The following is a 16,813-nucleotide window of genomic DNA, read 5'->3' as shown; positions in this document are numbered from 1 at the left end:
TTTTTCTTTAAATAATAATTTTTCTCTTAAAAAGATTTAAAATGAGAAAAATAGTGTCATTTATATTTACCTATATATTTAGTATTTCTGGTGCTTTTCTCTCGGCACTATAGATATAAATTTCCATCTGGTATAATTTTGTTTTTGCCTGAAGAACTTTCTTTAATATTTCTTGTAGTGTAGTCCTGTTGGCAGTGAATTCTTTCAGCTTTGGTTTATACTTAACACTCTTTATTTTGCTTTAAATTTTGAAAGATATTTTCTCTGGGTTTAAAAGCATAGGTAAGCCGGGCATGGGGTGCACTCCCATAGTTATGTCTGTTCAGGAGGCTGAGGTGGGAGGATTGCTTGAGCCTAGGAGTTCAAGGCTGTAGTGAGCTATGATCGCACCACTGCACTTAAGCCTGAGTTTCAGAGCAAGAGCCCATCTCTTTTAAAAAAAAAAAAAAAAAAGTGTAGGTTGCTTTTTCTTTCTATACTTTAAAGGTGCTGTTCCATTGTCTTTTGGCTTACATAGTTTCTGAGAAGTTACCATTCTTATGGTCATTCCTCTGTATATAATGTACCTTTTTTTCCTCTGGCTGATTTTAAGATTTTCTCTTTATTACTGATTTTCAGGAATTTGACTGTGATGTGCTTTGGTGTGGTTCTCTGCATATTTCTTCTGCATAGGGGTTTGTTAAGCAGCTTTGATTTGTTGGGTTATACTTTTTTTTTTTATTGCATTTTAGGTTTGGAGGTACATGTGAAGAACATGCAAGATTGTTGCATAGGTACACACATGGCAGTGTGATTTGCTGCCTTCCTCCCCATCACCTATATCTGGCATTTCTCCCCATGCTATCTCTCCCCAGCTCCCCACCGCCCGCTGTCCCTCCCCTATTTGCCCCTGACAGACCCCAGTGTGTGATGCTCCCCTCCCTGTGTCCATGTGTTCTCATTGTTCAACACCCACTTTTGAGTGAGAACATGTGGTGTTTGATTTTCTGTTCTTGTGTCAGTTTGCTGAGAATGGTGGTCTCCAGGTTCATCCATGTCCCTACAAAGGACACGAACTCATTGTTTTTAATGGCTGCATAATATTCCATGGTGTATATGTGCCACATCTTCCCTGTCCAGTCTATCATCGATGGGCATTTGGGTTGGTTCCAGGTCTTTGCTATTGTAAAACTGTGCTGCAATGAACATTCGTGTGCACGTGTCCTTATAGTAGAATGATTTATAATCCTTTGGATATATACCCAGTAATGGGATTGCTGGGTCATGGAATTTCTATTTCTAGGCCCTTGAGGATTCGCCACACTGTCTTCCACAATGGTTGAACTAATTTACACTCCCACCAGCAGTGTAAAATTGTTCCTGTTTCTCCACATCCTCTCCAGCATCTGTTGTCTCCAGATTTTTTAATGATCGCCATTCTAACTGGCATGAGATGGTATCTCAATATAGTTTTGATTTGCATTTCTCTAATGACCAGTGACGATGAGCATTTTTTCATATGATTGTTGGCCTCACGTATATCTTCTTTTGTAAAGTGTCTGTTCATATCCTTTGCCCACTTTTGAATGGGCCTTTTTCTTGTAAATCTGTTTTAGTTCTTTGTAGCTTCTGGATATCAGCCCTTGGTCAAATGGGTAGACTGCAAAAATTTTTTCCCATTCTGTTGGTTGCCGATTCACACTAATGACTGTTTCTTTTGCCGTGCAGAAGCTGTGGAGTTTGATTAGGTCTCATTTGTCTATTTTGGCTTTTGTTGCCAATGCTTTTGGTGTTTTGGTCATGAAGTCCTTGCCTACACCTATGTCCTGAATGGTTTTGCCTAGATTTTCTTCTAGGGTTTTTATGGTGTTAGGCCTTATGTTTAAGTCTTTAATCCATCTGGAGTTAATTTTAGTGTAAGGTGTCAGGAAGGAGTCCAGTTTCTGCTTTCTGCACATGGCTAGCCAGTTTTCCCAACACCACTTATTAAACAGGGAATCCTTTCCCCATTGCTTGTTTTTGTCAGGTTTATCAAAGATCAGATGGTTGTAGATGTGTGGTGTTGCCTCCAAGGCCTCTGTTCTGTTCCATTGGTCTATATGTCTGTTTTGGTACCAACACCATGCTGTTTTGATTACTGTAGCCTTGGAGTATAGTTTGAAGTCAGGTAGTGTGATGCCTACTGCTTTGTTCTTTTTGCTTAGAATTGACTTGGCTATGTGGGCTCTCTTTTGGTTCCATATGAAGTTTAAGGTGGTTTTTTCCAGTTCTGTGAAGAAGGTCATTGGTAGCTTGATGGGGATAGCATTGAATCTGTAAATTACTTTGGGCAGTATGGCCATTTTCACGATATTGATTTTTCCTAACCATGAACATGGAATGTTTCTCCATCTGTTTGTATCTTGTCTTATTTCGTTGAGCAGTGGTTTGTAGTTCTCCTTGAAGAGGTCCTTTACGTTCTTTGTTAGTTGTGTTCCTAGGTATTTTGTTTCTTTGTTGCAATTGTGAATGGCAGTTCATTCTTGATTTTGCTCCCTTTAAGTCTGTTATTGGTGTATAGAAATGCTTCTGATTTTTGCACATTGATTTTGTATCCTGAGACTTTGCTGAAGTTGCTTATCAGTTTCAGGAGATTTTGGGCTGAGACTATGGGGTCTTCTAGATATACAATCATGTCGTCTGCAAATAGAGACAGTTTGACTTACTCCTTTCCTATTTGAATACCCTTTATTTCTTTTTCTTGCCTGATTGCTCTGGCTAGAACTTCCAGTACTGTATTGAATAGGAGTGGTGAGAGAGGGCATCCTTGTCTAGTGCCAGATTTCAAAGGGAATGCTTCCAGTTTTTGCCCATTCAGTATGATATTGGCTGTTGGTTTGTCATAAAAGGATCAATGCAACAAGAAGAGCTAACAGTCCTAAATATATACGCACCCAATACAGGAGCACCCAGATACATAAGGCAAGTTCTTAATGACTTACAAAGAGACTTAGACTCCCACACAATAAAAGTGGGAGACTTTAACACCCCATTGTCAATATTAGACAGATCAACAAGACAGAAAATTAACAAGGATATCCAGGACTTGAACTCAGAGCTGGACCAAGCAAACCTAATAGACATTTACAGAACTCTTCACCCCAAATCCACAGAATATACATTCTTCTCAGCACCACATCACACCTACTCTAAAATTGACCACATAATTAGAAGTAAATCACTCCTCAGCAAATGCAAAAGAATAGAAATCATAACAAACAGTCTCTCAGACCACAGTGCAATCAAGTTAGAACTCAGAATTCAGAAACTAACTCAGAACCACACAGCTTCATGGAAACTGAACAACTGGCTCTTGAATGTTGACTGGATAAACAATGAAATGAAGGCAGAAATAAAGATGATGTTCTTCGAAACCAAGGAGAACGAAGACACAACATACCAGAATCTCTGGGACACATTTAAAGCAGTCTCTAGAGGAAAATATATAGCAACAAATGCCCACATGAGAAGCAAGGAGAGATCTAAAATAGACACACTATCGTCAAAATTGAAAGAGCTAGAGGAGCAGGATCAAAAGAACTCAAAGTCTAGCAGAAGACAAGAAATAACTAAGATCAGAGCAGAACTGAAGGAGATAGAGAAACAAAAAAACCCTTCAAAAAATCAATAAATCCAGGAGCTGGTTTTTCGAAAAGATCAACAAAATAGACAGACCACTAGGCAGATTAATAAAAAAGAAAAGAGAAAATAACCAAATAGATGCAATAAAAAAATGATAAAGGGGATATCACCACAGATTCCACAGAAATTCAAACCATCATCAGAGATTATTACAAACAACTCTATGCACACAAACTAGTAAACCTGGAAGAAATGGATACATTCCTGGACACCTGCATCCTCCCAAGCCTAAATCAGGAAGAGGTTGAAACCCTGAATAGACCAATAACAAAGTGTGAAGTTGAGGCAGCAATTAAGAGCCTACCACCGAAGAAAAGCCCAGGTCCAGATGAGTTCACAGCCGAATTCTATCAGACATACAAAGAGGAGCTGGTACCATTCCTTCTGAAACTATTCCAAACAATCCCAAAAGGGAATCCTTCCCAAATCATTTTTTGAGACCAACATCATCCTGATACCAAAACCCAGCAGAGACTTAACAAGGAAAGAAAACTTCAGGCCAATATCCATGATGAACATAGATGCAAAAATCTTCAATAAAATACTGGCAACAGCACATCAAAAAGCTTATTCACCATGATCAAGTAGGCTTCATCCCGGGGGTACAATGCTGGTTCAACATATGCAAGTCTATAAACATAATTCACCACATAAACAGAACCAAAGACAAAAACCACATGATTATCTCAATTGATGCAGAGAAGGCCTTTGACAAAATTCAACAGCCCTTTATGCTAAAAACCCTCAATAAACTAGGTATTGACGGGTTATAGTTTTAATCAAATTTGGAAAGTTTTGGCCATTATTTCTTCACGTATTTTTCCTGTCCTCCTCCATCTGTCTGGGACTTTTTAATCAACCTGATATGTTGTCTCACAGCTCACTGATGATACATTTCTTTTTTTTTTTTTTTTTGGGATGGGTTCTCACTCTGTCACCCAGGCTGTGCAGTGGCACGATCTCTCAGCTCACTGCAACCTCCACCTCCCTGCTTCAAGCGATTCCTATGCCTCAGCCCCCCAAGTAGCTGGGATTACAGGCACACACCACCATGCCCAGCTATTTTTCTTGTATTTTTAGTAGAGACAGGGTTTCACCATGTTAGCCAGACTGGTCTCAAACACCTTACCTCAGGCAGTCTGCCTGCCTTGACTTGCCAAAATGCTGGGATTACAGGCGTGAGCCACTGCGCCTGGCCTATATTCTGCCCCGCCCCCCGCCGCCCCAGTCTTTTTTCCTTCTCTGCTTCCTTTTGGCTAGTTTCCATTACTGCTTTCAGAATCGCTGAGCTTTTTTTCTGTTACGTGGATCCTTTCCAGTATATTTTTTATACATTGTATTTTTTGTGTATAGAAGTTCCATGTAGCTCTTCTTATCCCTTCAATTTCTTCATTGTTTTATGTTTTCTTCTACCTTCTTGAACATATAGAACCTATTTAGGCTGGGCACGGTGACTCACGCCTGTAATCCCAGCACTTTGGGAGACCGAGGCAAGTGGATTACTTGAGGTCAGGAGTTTGAGACCAGCCTGGCCAACATGGCAAAACCCTGTCTCTACTAAAAAGTACAAAAATTAGCTGGGTGGGGTGGCGCGGTGCGTGCCTGTAATTCCAGCTACTCGGGAGGCTGAGGTACAAGAATCATTTGAACTTGGGGGGTGGAGGTTGCAGTAAGCTGAGATTGTGCCAGTGCACCCTAGCCTGGGTGATAGAAGGAGACTCTGTCTCAAAAAAAAAAAAAAAAGATAAAAAGGACAAATTTATAGTAACTATTTTAATGTTCTTATCTACTGATTCCAACATTTCTGCATCTGTTTGTATTAATTGCTTTTTCCCTCTCTGGTTATGGGTCATATTTTTTGCTTCATTTCATGCCTGTATATTGTGAATTTTACGTTGTCATTTGCTAGATTCCTTTAAACAGTGTTGGGCTTTTTCGCAGGATGCATTAAAGTTGCTTAGAATTTGTTGGATCTTTTCAAGTCTTATTTTTAAGCTTTGTTAAGATAAATCCAAAGCAGCCTTTAGTCCACGGCTAATTTTACTTTACTTTGAGGTGATGCTTTGATGCTGCACATATTCAAGTCTTTTCACTTTGGCTGTTAGAAACACAAACTCTTTCCAGCCCTGTTTGAGCTCTAGCAATTGTTTGGTCCACTGCTTTTTGGGGATTGTTTCCACAGCGTTGGGGTCCTTCTCATGCATTCATAGATCAGTACTCAGCCAAAGACTCAAGGAATCTCCCTGCAGATCTCTTGCGTTCTCTCATTGTGCCACTCCCTCCTACTCAGTACCCTGCTTTGCAAATTCTAGCTGTCTTTGTCTCCTTGAACTTCAGATCTCTGTCTCTTTAACTTACCCCCCAATACTATTTAGCTTTCTCTGAAATGAGGCCTGAAAACTGCCTCTAGGCATTAAGCTGGGGAAATTAAAAGGGTATACCTTTTTTTTTTCTTTTTTGAGACAAGATCTCACTTTGTCACCCAAGCCAGAGTGCACTGCCGTTGCCATGGGCTTGCTGCAACCTAAACCTCCCAGGTTCATGCACTTCTCAGCAATCCACAACACTCCCCGCCCTCCAGCAAAGCTAGGACTACTACAGAATTTTTTGTAGAGACAGGGTCTCCCTGTGTGGCTCAGGCGGGTCTTGAACTCCTGGGCCCAAGGAATCCTCCCACCACAGTCTCCCAAAGTGCTGGGATTACAGGCATGAGGCACCACGCCTGGCCTGGCTTACTTCATTTGTTTCTCTTCTCTCACAACTTTTTCTCCTGAACATCTGTTGTCTAATGTCTGAAAATGGTCATTTCATATATATTTTGTCCAGTTTTCTAGTCGTTTAAGAAGGCAGAGTGTCTTAGTTCATTTTTTTAATCCCATATTCTGAGAAGCAGTTCATTTTTGCTGCTATAACAGAATGCCTGAAACTGGGTAATTTATAGTGAAGAGAAATTGACTGGCTCACAGTTCTGGAGGCTGGGAAGTCCAACATTGAGGAGCCAGCACCTGGTGAGGGCCTTCTTGCTATGTCCACACATGGCAGAAAGCAAGGGTGGGGAGAAAAAGAGGGAGAGAAAGGGAAAGCACATGGAGGGCTGAACTTTACTCTTATAATGGCACCAATCCATGGCCCAATCACCTCTTAAAGATCCCACCTCTTAATACTGTTACAGTGACAATTAAATTTCAACATGAGTTTTGGAGGGGACAAACATTCAAACCATAGCACAGGGTAAATCCCAGCTGCCATTACTCCATCTTGGATGGAAGCAGTTCTTCTTTTGAGCCATATTTAAAGTAGGAAGAAATTTAATAGAAAACAATTATTTGTTCTTTATAAAATTCAAGTTTTTCAGGAGACTGAGGCAGGAGAATCGCTTGAACCCAGGAGGTAGAGGTTGTGGTGAGCTGAGATCACGCCACTACACTCCAGCCTGGGCAAGGGCAAAACTCCTCTGAAAATAAAATAAAATTCAGGTTTTGGAATGCTGTAAATGTGGTGTTTAAACCACCTACTATTGTGTAAATTATGTGATGCCTGCACTGGTTTCTCTGTAGACCCTGTGGTCAAATAAGAGTAAGGACATATGATATTTCTGTACAACCTTTTTAGAGTAAAACATACTTCACATTTGTATCATATTTTATTTTGCCCTCAGTAAAACTGGAGCAGGTATATCCATTTTTACAGCTGTGGAAACTGAGGTTTAGAACAGTTAGTTCTTGCTAGCCTCTCCCGACAGCTTCAGAAGAATCTAAAAGATTTTCCTTTCACTTTTCTTGGTATCATTGACTTACGGTTACTCCTATGTCTGGCTTTTTCCTTAGTCTTTTTAGTAAAATAAGCATTCTTGAATTTCACTTTTCCACCCCTGGGCTACACTTATCCATAAAATACAAAATTCAATACTGCAAAGTTTACTACTGTCTATCTTGGTAACCTTTAGAAAGTCATTTATTGCTATGTACTTTACTCACTTTAAAATGAATATTCTGGTTTAATGATGGCTCTGGAATTACTAATATTTTGAGATTATACATGTAGAATTGCATCTACTAGTGAATTCTGATTGATTAAATTTATGAGTAGCAGCACAGTTGAATTCATTTTTATGTGTTATTAAGAATCTTAATGGTGCCTGCTCACAAAAGCCAACAATCCAGTGGTTCTTTATCAAGCCTGATATAAGACAGTTGATTCAAAGAAAAATACAAAAAGTCCTTTAATACGTCACCCATTTTTTTCCCTCAGAAACTATGAAAATTATTTCGTCAAAGCACAGAAAGTGAGACGCCTCATTGCTAACGACTTTGTGAATGCTTTTAACTCTGGAGTAGATGTCTTGCTAACTCCCACCACCTTGAGTGAAGCAGTACCATACTTGGAGTTCATCAAAGAGGACAACAGAACACGAAGTGCCCAGGATGACATTTTTACACAACCTGTAAATATGGCAGGTGAGGATTCCTCAGGAACATTTTGGTTTTCTTCAAATTGTTAGGCCGGTACCCTGATCTTCAGCTTAAGAATAAGAAACCACCCCCATGATCCAGTTGCCTTCCACCCGGCCCCACCTCCCAACACTGCAGATTACGATTCAGCATGGGATTTGGGCAGGGACACAAATCCAAACCATATCAGTACACATGCATGCACTCTCACCACACACACGCAGACATAACACACTTAGTACTATTGTTTGTTAACTCTTATTTTGAAAAATGTAAAACCCACAGAAAAGCTGAAAAAATGATATATTGAATGCTGATATGCCCTTCACCTGGATGTAATCTTAACATTTTGTTGCCTTATTTGCTTTGCCATTCTTTTCCTCTTTCTACACACACACACACACACACACACACACACACACACACACACACACAGTTTTTACCTGAATCATTTGAAATTTTCAGATGTCATGACACTTCACCCTTAAATACTTTTGTACAAATTTTATAAGAATACGTTCTCCTACAGAACCACAATTCCATTGTCATACCTAAGAAAACATAATTGAGTAATAATTCAAATATATTTTATATTCAGATTTTCTCAGTTCTACCAAAAGTGTCTTTTATAAGGTGTCTTTCCTCCTGATATATTACATTGGTTTATGGTATCTTTTTAAAATCTGGAACAATCACCCACCTCTCTTTTTTTCTTTAAAACCACATCAGTCTGCTATAATTTTTGTTTCAGTCATCAAATATAATGTAGAAAACTTAAGAGGAAAAGCAAAGTCTATTACATTTGCCTATACTTTTGCTTACTGTGTTCATTCTTCCTTCCTGAAGTACCAAGATTTTTTCTTTTATCACTTCTGTTTAGAGAAATTTCTTTAGCCATTCTTTTAGGATAGGTCTGCTAACGAAAAATTATAGCTCTCCTTTTGAGAATGTGTTGATTTCCCCCTTTGGTTTTTAAAGGTTATTTTTGCTTCATGTAGAATTCTGGTTCAACAGTTCTTATCTTTAGCACTTTAAAAATGTTAAGAGCCCAGTCCACTTGTCCTGTAGGATGTCCCATCCATAATCTGGATTTGTCAGATTGCTTCCTTGTGATTGGGTTGAGTTAAACATTTTTGGTAGAAATACTACATAATCTTCGTGTCAGGAAACAGTTAATAGCAGTTTGTCTCACTTTTGAAAACCAAGCTGATAACTTGGCTAAGGAAGTAACTGCCAGATGTTTCCTTATAAAAAAGATACATTTTTCCTTTTATCATTTTGTAAGCAGTTTCTGGGGTGATACCCAGAGACCGTGTGAATATCCTGTTGCCCAGTTTTAGCATTCATTGGCCATCCTTGAAATACTAGCTAGAGAATTATAAAATTCTGGCTTCACTAATTCTGTCATTCAGTCTGCATTTATTAGCTAGCAGTATTCTCTAAAGAAGAGCCTTCTTTCTTTCTTTAATTCAGTGTATTATAAGCAATTAACTATCAGTATTGCTTTTGATGCTCAAATTGTCTTAAATTTGGCCAATAAGAGCCCCTTCAAGTTATATGTATCCTTTAAAACTGTCCCTATTAATTATTGAAAACATGCTTTATGGCATAACAAGACATTCTGGGATTTTGTACTTTCTCTGCCCAAACCTGGAATTAAAACTACCCTGAACTAATTTCTCATCTACTAGATTGCCAAAAATTCAAAAACTGAACACCACACACTGTTTGCAAGGCTGTAGGTGGAAGATCAAAATGATACAACTTCTTTGCAGGGGAATTTGGCAATATCTAATTACATACGTATTTGTCCTTTGATGAAGCAAGCCCTTCTTCATCTAAAAAAATTGCAGGAATACCAAAACAATACATACACAAAGTAATTCTTTCAGGCATTGTATAAAATAGCTAAATATTGAAAACAATCTAAATAACCAACCGTAGAAGACTGGTTTACTCAATCATGGTAAAACCAAGTAATGGAATACTATACAGCAATAAGGAGTGAGTGAAGAAGGTTTCTGTGAACTGATACAGAATGATTTCCAAAATATATAAACAAAACACAGTATAAAATCATTGTATAGCACAATATTGGGGGGGGGGGGGCAGGTTGTTTGTTTGTTTTGAAACAGAGTCTTGCTCTGTTACCCAGGCTGGAGTGCAATGGCACAATCTCAGCTCACTACAACCTCCACCTCCTGGGCTTAAGCAATTCTCCTCTCTCAGCCTCCCAAGTAGCTGGGATAACAGGTGCCTGCCACCACGCCCAGCTAATTCCTATGTTTTTAGTAGAGATGCGGCTTTACCATGTTGCCCAGGCTGGTCTTGAACTACTGACTGACCTGCCTCGGCCTCCCAAAGTGCTGGGATTATAGGCGTGAGCCACCGCACCTGGCCTTTTGGTTGTTTTTTAGACCTTATACTTTATTGTATTTATTAGCATTGGAAAGTGTAAGAGGTCTTTGCTGCTTAGGATGGAGAATTAATCACCTATTGGGTTTCTTTCTTTTCCCAGGATTGCCAGCAGTGAGTATCCCTGTTGCACTCTCAAACCAAGGGCTGCCAATAGGACTGCAGTTTATTGGACGTGCATTTTATGACCAACAGCTTCTTACAGTAGCCAAATGGTTTGAAAAACAAGTACAGTTTCCTGTTATTCAACTTCAAGAACTCATGGATGATTGTTCAGCAATCCTTGAAAATGAAAAATTAGCCTCTGTCTCTCTAAAACAGTAAACGTATCTTAAAATTTAAGATGACTTTTAGGCCAGGTGTGGTGGCTCACACCAGGAATCCCAGCACTTTGGGAGGCCAAACCAGGCAGATCACTTGAGATCAAGAGTTCGAGACCAGCATGGCCAACATGGTGAAACTCCATCTCTACTAAAAATACAAAAATTAGCCGAGCATAGTGGCAGAGCCTGTAGACCCAGCTACTCGGGAGGGTGAGGCAGGAGAATCACTTGAACCCCAGAGGCAGAGGTTGCAGTGAGCTGAGATTGCACCACTGCACTCCAGCCTGGGTGACAGAACAAGACTCTGTCTCAAAAATAAATAAATGACTGACTTTGGAGATTCTATACTCTAGGGAGTCAAATGGTCTTGCTCAATTCTTGTAATTAGGTTTCTTGTTAATACAGTCATTCTATGAATCACTTTTTTAAATTCCTGTGATAATTAATAATAAATAATGTGTTGGCATTTATTAACCATCCAGTAAGTGCAAAGTGCAGTACTTCTGTGATAATGCAAGGTATCTGTTCTTCAAAAACAATGCATTCTACCATAATGTTTACTAAAGAGTTTACTGTAAAAATAAGATTAGGGATAAACTTCTCAAAATGTGTACATCTGTGTAACTAAAGCACTAACAAAAACATGAACAGTCTCTAGAGATAACCTGGATAGCCTAGGCAGATAACTTATCATGTGGTGGAGGCTGCCTGAGGGGTTGTTAAAAAACTGCACAGAAACAATTGAGTGGGATTATTGGCTTCTGAGTGCTGAGCAGAGCAGGTGGAAGAGGAGCTCTGAGCACAGGAGGAAGTGCAGCCAGTCAGGGCCCAGAATCATGCAAATCAGGGTGTATGCCTCCTGGGGAGGAGCCCCAGGTGCGGGCACTCCTTTTATTTCCCTAAGAGCTGAAATGACTGAGAACTTTCCTTTCCTCCTTAGAGTTAAAATTTTACTTCTGCTATTTCAGAGCCCGTGCCTAGACACCAGAAGAACTCCATGTTACACTGAGTTCATGCTCCTGTTTCCTGATCACAAATGAGTTCATTGATGTCGTAGAAACATTTGTTGCAACCTAACAGACCATCACAGATTGGAAACTTGATAGATAGCAGTGCATGCTTTTAGTGAAAAAGGTTCAAAATACACGAGGAACATACACTCTGAAAAACGTGCAGAGAATTTGGTATTGATGCCAAAGAGGGGAAGCGCATGGCAAGACCTTGCCTTACCCCAGATTCTCTGTATCTCATGGTTTCCTTGTCCTCTTGACTATCTTTACAAGTGTTTTTTATTTGGGCCCCTTGAGCCCAGAGAGATATTAATGGAGATCTGTATTCAATATTTGACAAAAATCTAATGGAAGCCATCCATTTACTCATAAGGCTTCATCATTGGATTTCTGTGTCTTGTCTTCACTAGAATACCAATGTCATCTCATATTGAGAGGTATTTTAATCCAGCACTTACATATTGTTGATAAATAAAAATAGAAAGCTGAATTGTTAATTCACTTCAGTAAGAAAAAATTATTTTCTAAATATGATGTTCATGAAGAGAAAATGAGTCAGGATCATCTGCAGAACCACTGGAATATTTCGTCATTACCTGTTAGTTTTCATAAATAGTTTTCTGTCCTCTGAGATCTCCCACTCCCAAATACTCAATCTGACTAACTTCACATAAAAGTTTTATATGCCAGGCTCAATAGTATTCTTACAAATTTTGACTCTGAATCTCTGAAAGAGGAAGAAATCCATAAGAGAGAAAACTACTACTTTATAGCAGGAGGAAACCATTTTAAGTTTTTTAATTACTCATACATCATATCAGGCCAGATGGAGGAACCATTTTAGTTGAAGGAGCAAATATGATGTCAAAAGCAAGTAAAACAATTTTACCCACTGCCCCAATCTTTTTTATGTAATGAATTTAAAAAAATAGAGATGGGCTCTCCTTATGTTGCCCAGGCTGGTCTCAAAATCTTGGGCTCAAGCTATCTGCCTGCCTCAGCCTCCCAAAGTGCTGAGATTACAGGCGTGAGCCACAACACCTGGCTGAAATTTTTTCAAATAATGTTAATTCTCTTGTTCCTGTATCTATACATGAACTGCACTAATACTTTGGAAATTAAAAAGTGAAACACTTAACCATTCTCATATACTGATATCCAACTAGCATGAAATGATACCAAATTTGTTTTTCTTTCTTCTTCATTTTTACACTTAATGTAGTAGGTCTCATTTTGCCAAGTCACTGTCTGGGAATTTAAGTGACAAATGCTTTCTCTATCTCGGCTAATTAAACCCTAAAATTATTAGCAACAGAACTTCCAGAACAGAGTGTTTTTGAAAGGTGAAGATGTCTACATGTGTCAAATGAGTTCCTTGATAAGACCTGGAAGACCAACCAAAAAAAAAAAAAAAAGTTTGAATGAACGAATGCCAAAGTGAAAAACTGATCATAAAATATGGCGCCGTGCCACCACAGAAAGCCAAAGCAGCAAGTGGGAAAACCAGTGTTCCATGTTGGCCTGTGCTTAGCGTTACCAAGAAAAGCACTTGAAACCCAGGAGGCAGAATGTTCCCTTTGAGTGGCTGACACCAGGTGCTCTGTGATGACATCAAAATGGGCTGTTTAAAAAAGACGGCATGGTACAGAAGAGGAGCTTGCAAAATGACAAAAACAAAAAAAGTGCTTATTCCTATTAGGAAATACCTGGACCTCCTAATGTAAATAAGTAACTTTAGGATTTTAAACAGAATCTGAAGGATAATGAAAAGAGAAATGGTTACAAGGTACCAATAAGGAGACCTCGGGATTCAGCAAGCCGTGTGCCATAACTTGTTCGATTCAAAGCAGGGGAGTAAAATAATGGAATTTTTAAAATAGCTTCTATTATAAATTTTCATTTAACTACTTTTAATCCCTCTCCCTTTGTTTTTTTTTTTTTTTTTTTTTTTTTTTTTTCGGATGGGGTCTTGCCCAGTCACCCAGGCTGGAGTGTAGTGGCACAATCCTGCTCACCTCAACCTCCTGGGTCCAGGCAATCCTCCCACCTCAGTCTCCCAAGTGTGGTACCACCATGCCCAGCTAATTTTTTAAATTTTTTGTAGAGTCAGGGTCCTGCTGTGTTGCCCAGACTGGTCCTGAACTGGGTGCTAGCCATCTGCCCACCTTGGCCTCTCAAAGTGCTGGAATTATACGAGTGAGCCACCATGCCCAACCCCCCCTCCCTTTCTTCAAACATCTGGTTATCTGTACCAAGCCTAAGAGAAAACATATCTGTTGTATTTAGAAGCACCCAGAGGAAGTTTAAAATAGAAGGCTTTCCTCAGTTATTTCATAACTTAAGCAATGTGTACACTAGAACATAAACCTGAAAATTTAATAAAGGCAAATAACACGAAAAAAAAAAAACCCCAGGCAACATTAAGTAAAAGTAATTATTACAGGATTTTGGAGGAGCTTTTTGAGTTATTTTTCTTTATACCTCAATAGACTATAAACCCAAAAACATTTTAGGCAGTTTACACAAATACATTATTATAATGGTATAAAAGTAAATAACTGAGGAAATCCATGAAGTGATAGTGAAAGTGGGGAAGAATAAAACCAGGAATTTTTTAAATTAAAAACAAAAAATTCTTGTCAAAGTATCTATGCAGATGCTTATTGTTGGATAGTATATGATATGGTGGAAATTTCCCACTGGCTTTCCCGGTGGGGTAAGGCCACCAGATTTAAAAATCAGACAAACCTGGGATTGAATCTGTTGCTGCCATTTCTGAGCCGTGAACTTAAGTTTCAGTATCCTGATCTGTAAAGTAGGGATGATATCCACTCCATGGGTTGGGTGGGAGTTAAATTTAAGTGATGCACTAAAAGCACCTAGCATGGTATCTGACAGAATAAGCACACAATATTTTGTAGCTGTAAGTAGATGCATGCAATCATGAATTTAAGTCATTTCCTAATAGAGGCCTCGTGGTAAACACTTATAGAGGCCACAATTTGGCATGTGGCCAAATTGTAATTTGCTGAAAGCTTATACTAAAGACCAGCTGTATACTTCCTCGATGATCTGGCTTCCTCTGAGAATAAAGTTTAAAATATCTGGAAGAACTGATAGACTACGTATTTTAACAGTAATTTCCAGAGGCCTGGCAAGGTGGCTTATGCCTGTAATCCCAGTACTTTGGAAGGCCGAAGTGGGTGAATCACTGGAGTCTAGGAGTTCAAGACCGGCCTGGGCAACATGGTGAAACCCTGCCTCTACTAAAAATACAGAAAATGAGCTGGGTGTGGTCGTACACACGTGCAATCAGGATCGCTTGAGCCTGGGAGGTAGAGGTTACAATGAGCCGTGATCACACCACTGCACCTCAGCCTGGGCAAAAAAGTGAGACCCCGTTTCAAAAAAATTGAGTAAGCAATTTCCATGAGTTTTTGATAAAGAATTGGCTACCCCAGTGATCAAAAACCTGAAGGTCTTTGTGATGTGTGAACCAAATGAAGGACAGGGCTGAGAGGTTCTTTAAAGAATGAAGGTTCCCCCAAAATGGCCACCCCATATACCTATGGGGAAAAAGGTTTTTGAGAGAGCCAAATTCTTCCTCATAAAAAGCATTTCCATTCTAACATATAGACATAATTGAGGCTCCAAAATAACTGTATCTTCTCTGCAATTCCTTTAACATGGGAAAATTTTAAGGTAAATGTTACCAACAGCCCATTAGTACATTCATCAGGGAAAACAAGTTAATGAAGGACCCATGGGGCATCTTATTGTAAGCAATTTCACTCCTTGGTGAATCTTCTATGATAAGTTAGTTGCAGCAAAATGGGCCTGTAGGTCAATGAATAATATGATAAAATTGGTGGCAGATATCTTCCAAAATGATAATTGTCAATTTTACCATAGTTCGCTTAGCAGGCCCAGTTGTCTATAAAGGCCAGTCATAGTTTAGAATACTTATATTTCTGTTGTCTATGATAGGGGTGTATGCATCTAAATTACCCAAAACTGGTTTCAAGTCATTCACATGCAAACTAAAAGGAAGTGAGGTTGGAATTCAGGGTTTGAAGACTTCAAATAACTAAGGATATTCTAATTCTAATATAATACTCTATGAGAACCATTCTATAGACAAGCACGTAAGAAAAATCTATTTCTTTTTAAATTATGTGCAAATTATCTTCTTAGTGATAGCACTTCATTTCTCCGTGGAAATGGCCACTAGGAGACCAGGTAATTGGTGCAAAATTAAGCTAATGCTAATGGTAAAAGAAGTGAAGCACTATAAAGTGAAAATCAGAAGAATGTAGACCTTAATTGGATTAGAGGATAGGGGAGAAAGGAGGGAAAGAAAAATCATTTTTATCCTCCGAAATGTTCACAACTGGAAGAACAGTATTACCATTCATGTTAAATAAAAAGGGAAAGCAACAATAATGTGTAGGGGCTGGAGAATTCTGCAGCCAAATGGGAGGCCTGACAGGCAGGGGCAAAACAGGCAACTAAGTAAGATGGAGTTTTGGGAGTCAGAGCATAAATAATGAAGTCATATTGCGTTCCTTTTTTTCCCATGTTTTATTATTTTTTTATTCTGCACCAATTACCTGGTATCCTAGTGGCCATTTCCACAGAGAAATGAAGTGCTAACACTAAGAAGATAATTTGCACATAATTTTAAAAAGAAAGATTTTTCTTACATGCTGGTCTATAGATTGGTTCTGATAGAGTACTGTATTAGAATTAGAATATCCTTGGTTATTCTAAGTCTTCAAACTGAATTCCAGCCTTACTTCCTTTTAGTTGGTATGTGAATGACTTGAAACCAGTTTTGGATAATTTAGATGCATACACCCCTATCATGCATACATACAACAGTGAACACCCACATACCCACCACCTATTTTAGCGTTTTCTTTTTCTAATTACAAAGGTAATGCATTTTCTCTGT

At 39.0% G+C, this 16,813-nt stretch overlaps 1 protein-coding gene across 2 annotated transcripts in view; it reads left to right on the top strand.

The window, feature by feature from the left end:
* The window catches only part of QRSL1 (glutaminyl-tRNA amidotransferase subunit QRSL1), a 39,393-nt gene extending 26,119 nt beyond the window's left edge, over nucleotides 1-13,274 (top strand). For both annotated transcript variants that reach the window (XM_032275133.1, XM_032275134.1), the window contains exons 10-11: nucleotides 7,912-8,117; nucleotides 10,630-13,274. In XM_032275133.1, coding sequence (XP_032131024.1) covers nucleotides 7,912-8,117; nucleotides 10,630-10,850 — 427 coding nt within the window. In that variant the 3' untranslated portion in view covers nucleotides 10,851-13,274. The remainder of the gene's footprint in view (nucleotides 1-7,911; nucleotides 8,118-10,629) is intronic.
* Nucleotides 13,275-16,813: the final 3,539 nt, after the last annotated feature.

The sequence above is a fragment of the Sapajus apella genome, unplaced genomic scaffold (genome assembly GCF_009761245.1).
Source record: "Sapajus apella isolate SASKATOON/1434 unplaced genomic scaffold, GSC_monkey_1.0 scaffold6, whole genome shotgun sequence".
In the NCBI taxonomy this organism is placed as follows: Eukaryota; Metazoa; Chordata; class Mammalia; order Primates; family Cebidae; genus Sapajus; species Sapajus apella.
The sequence above is the reverse complement of the archived record's forward strand: the minus strand, read 5'-3'. Positions and strand labels throughout refer to the sequence as shown.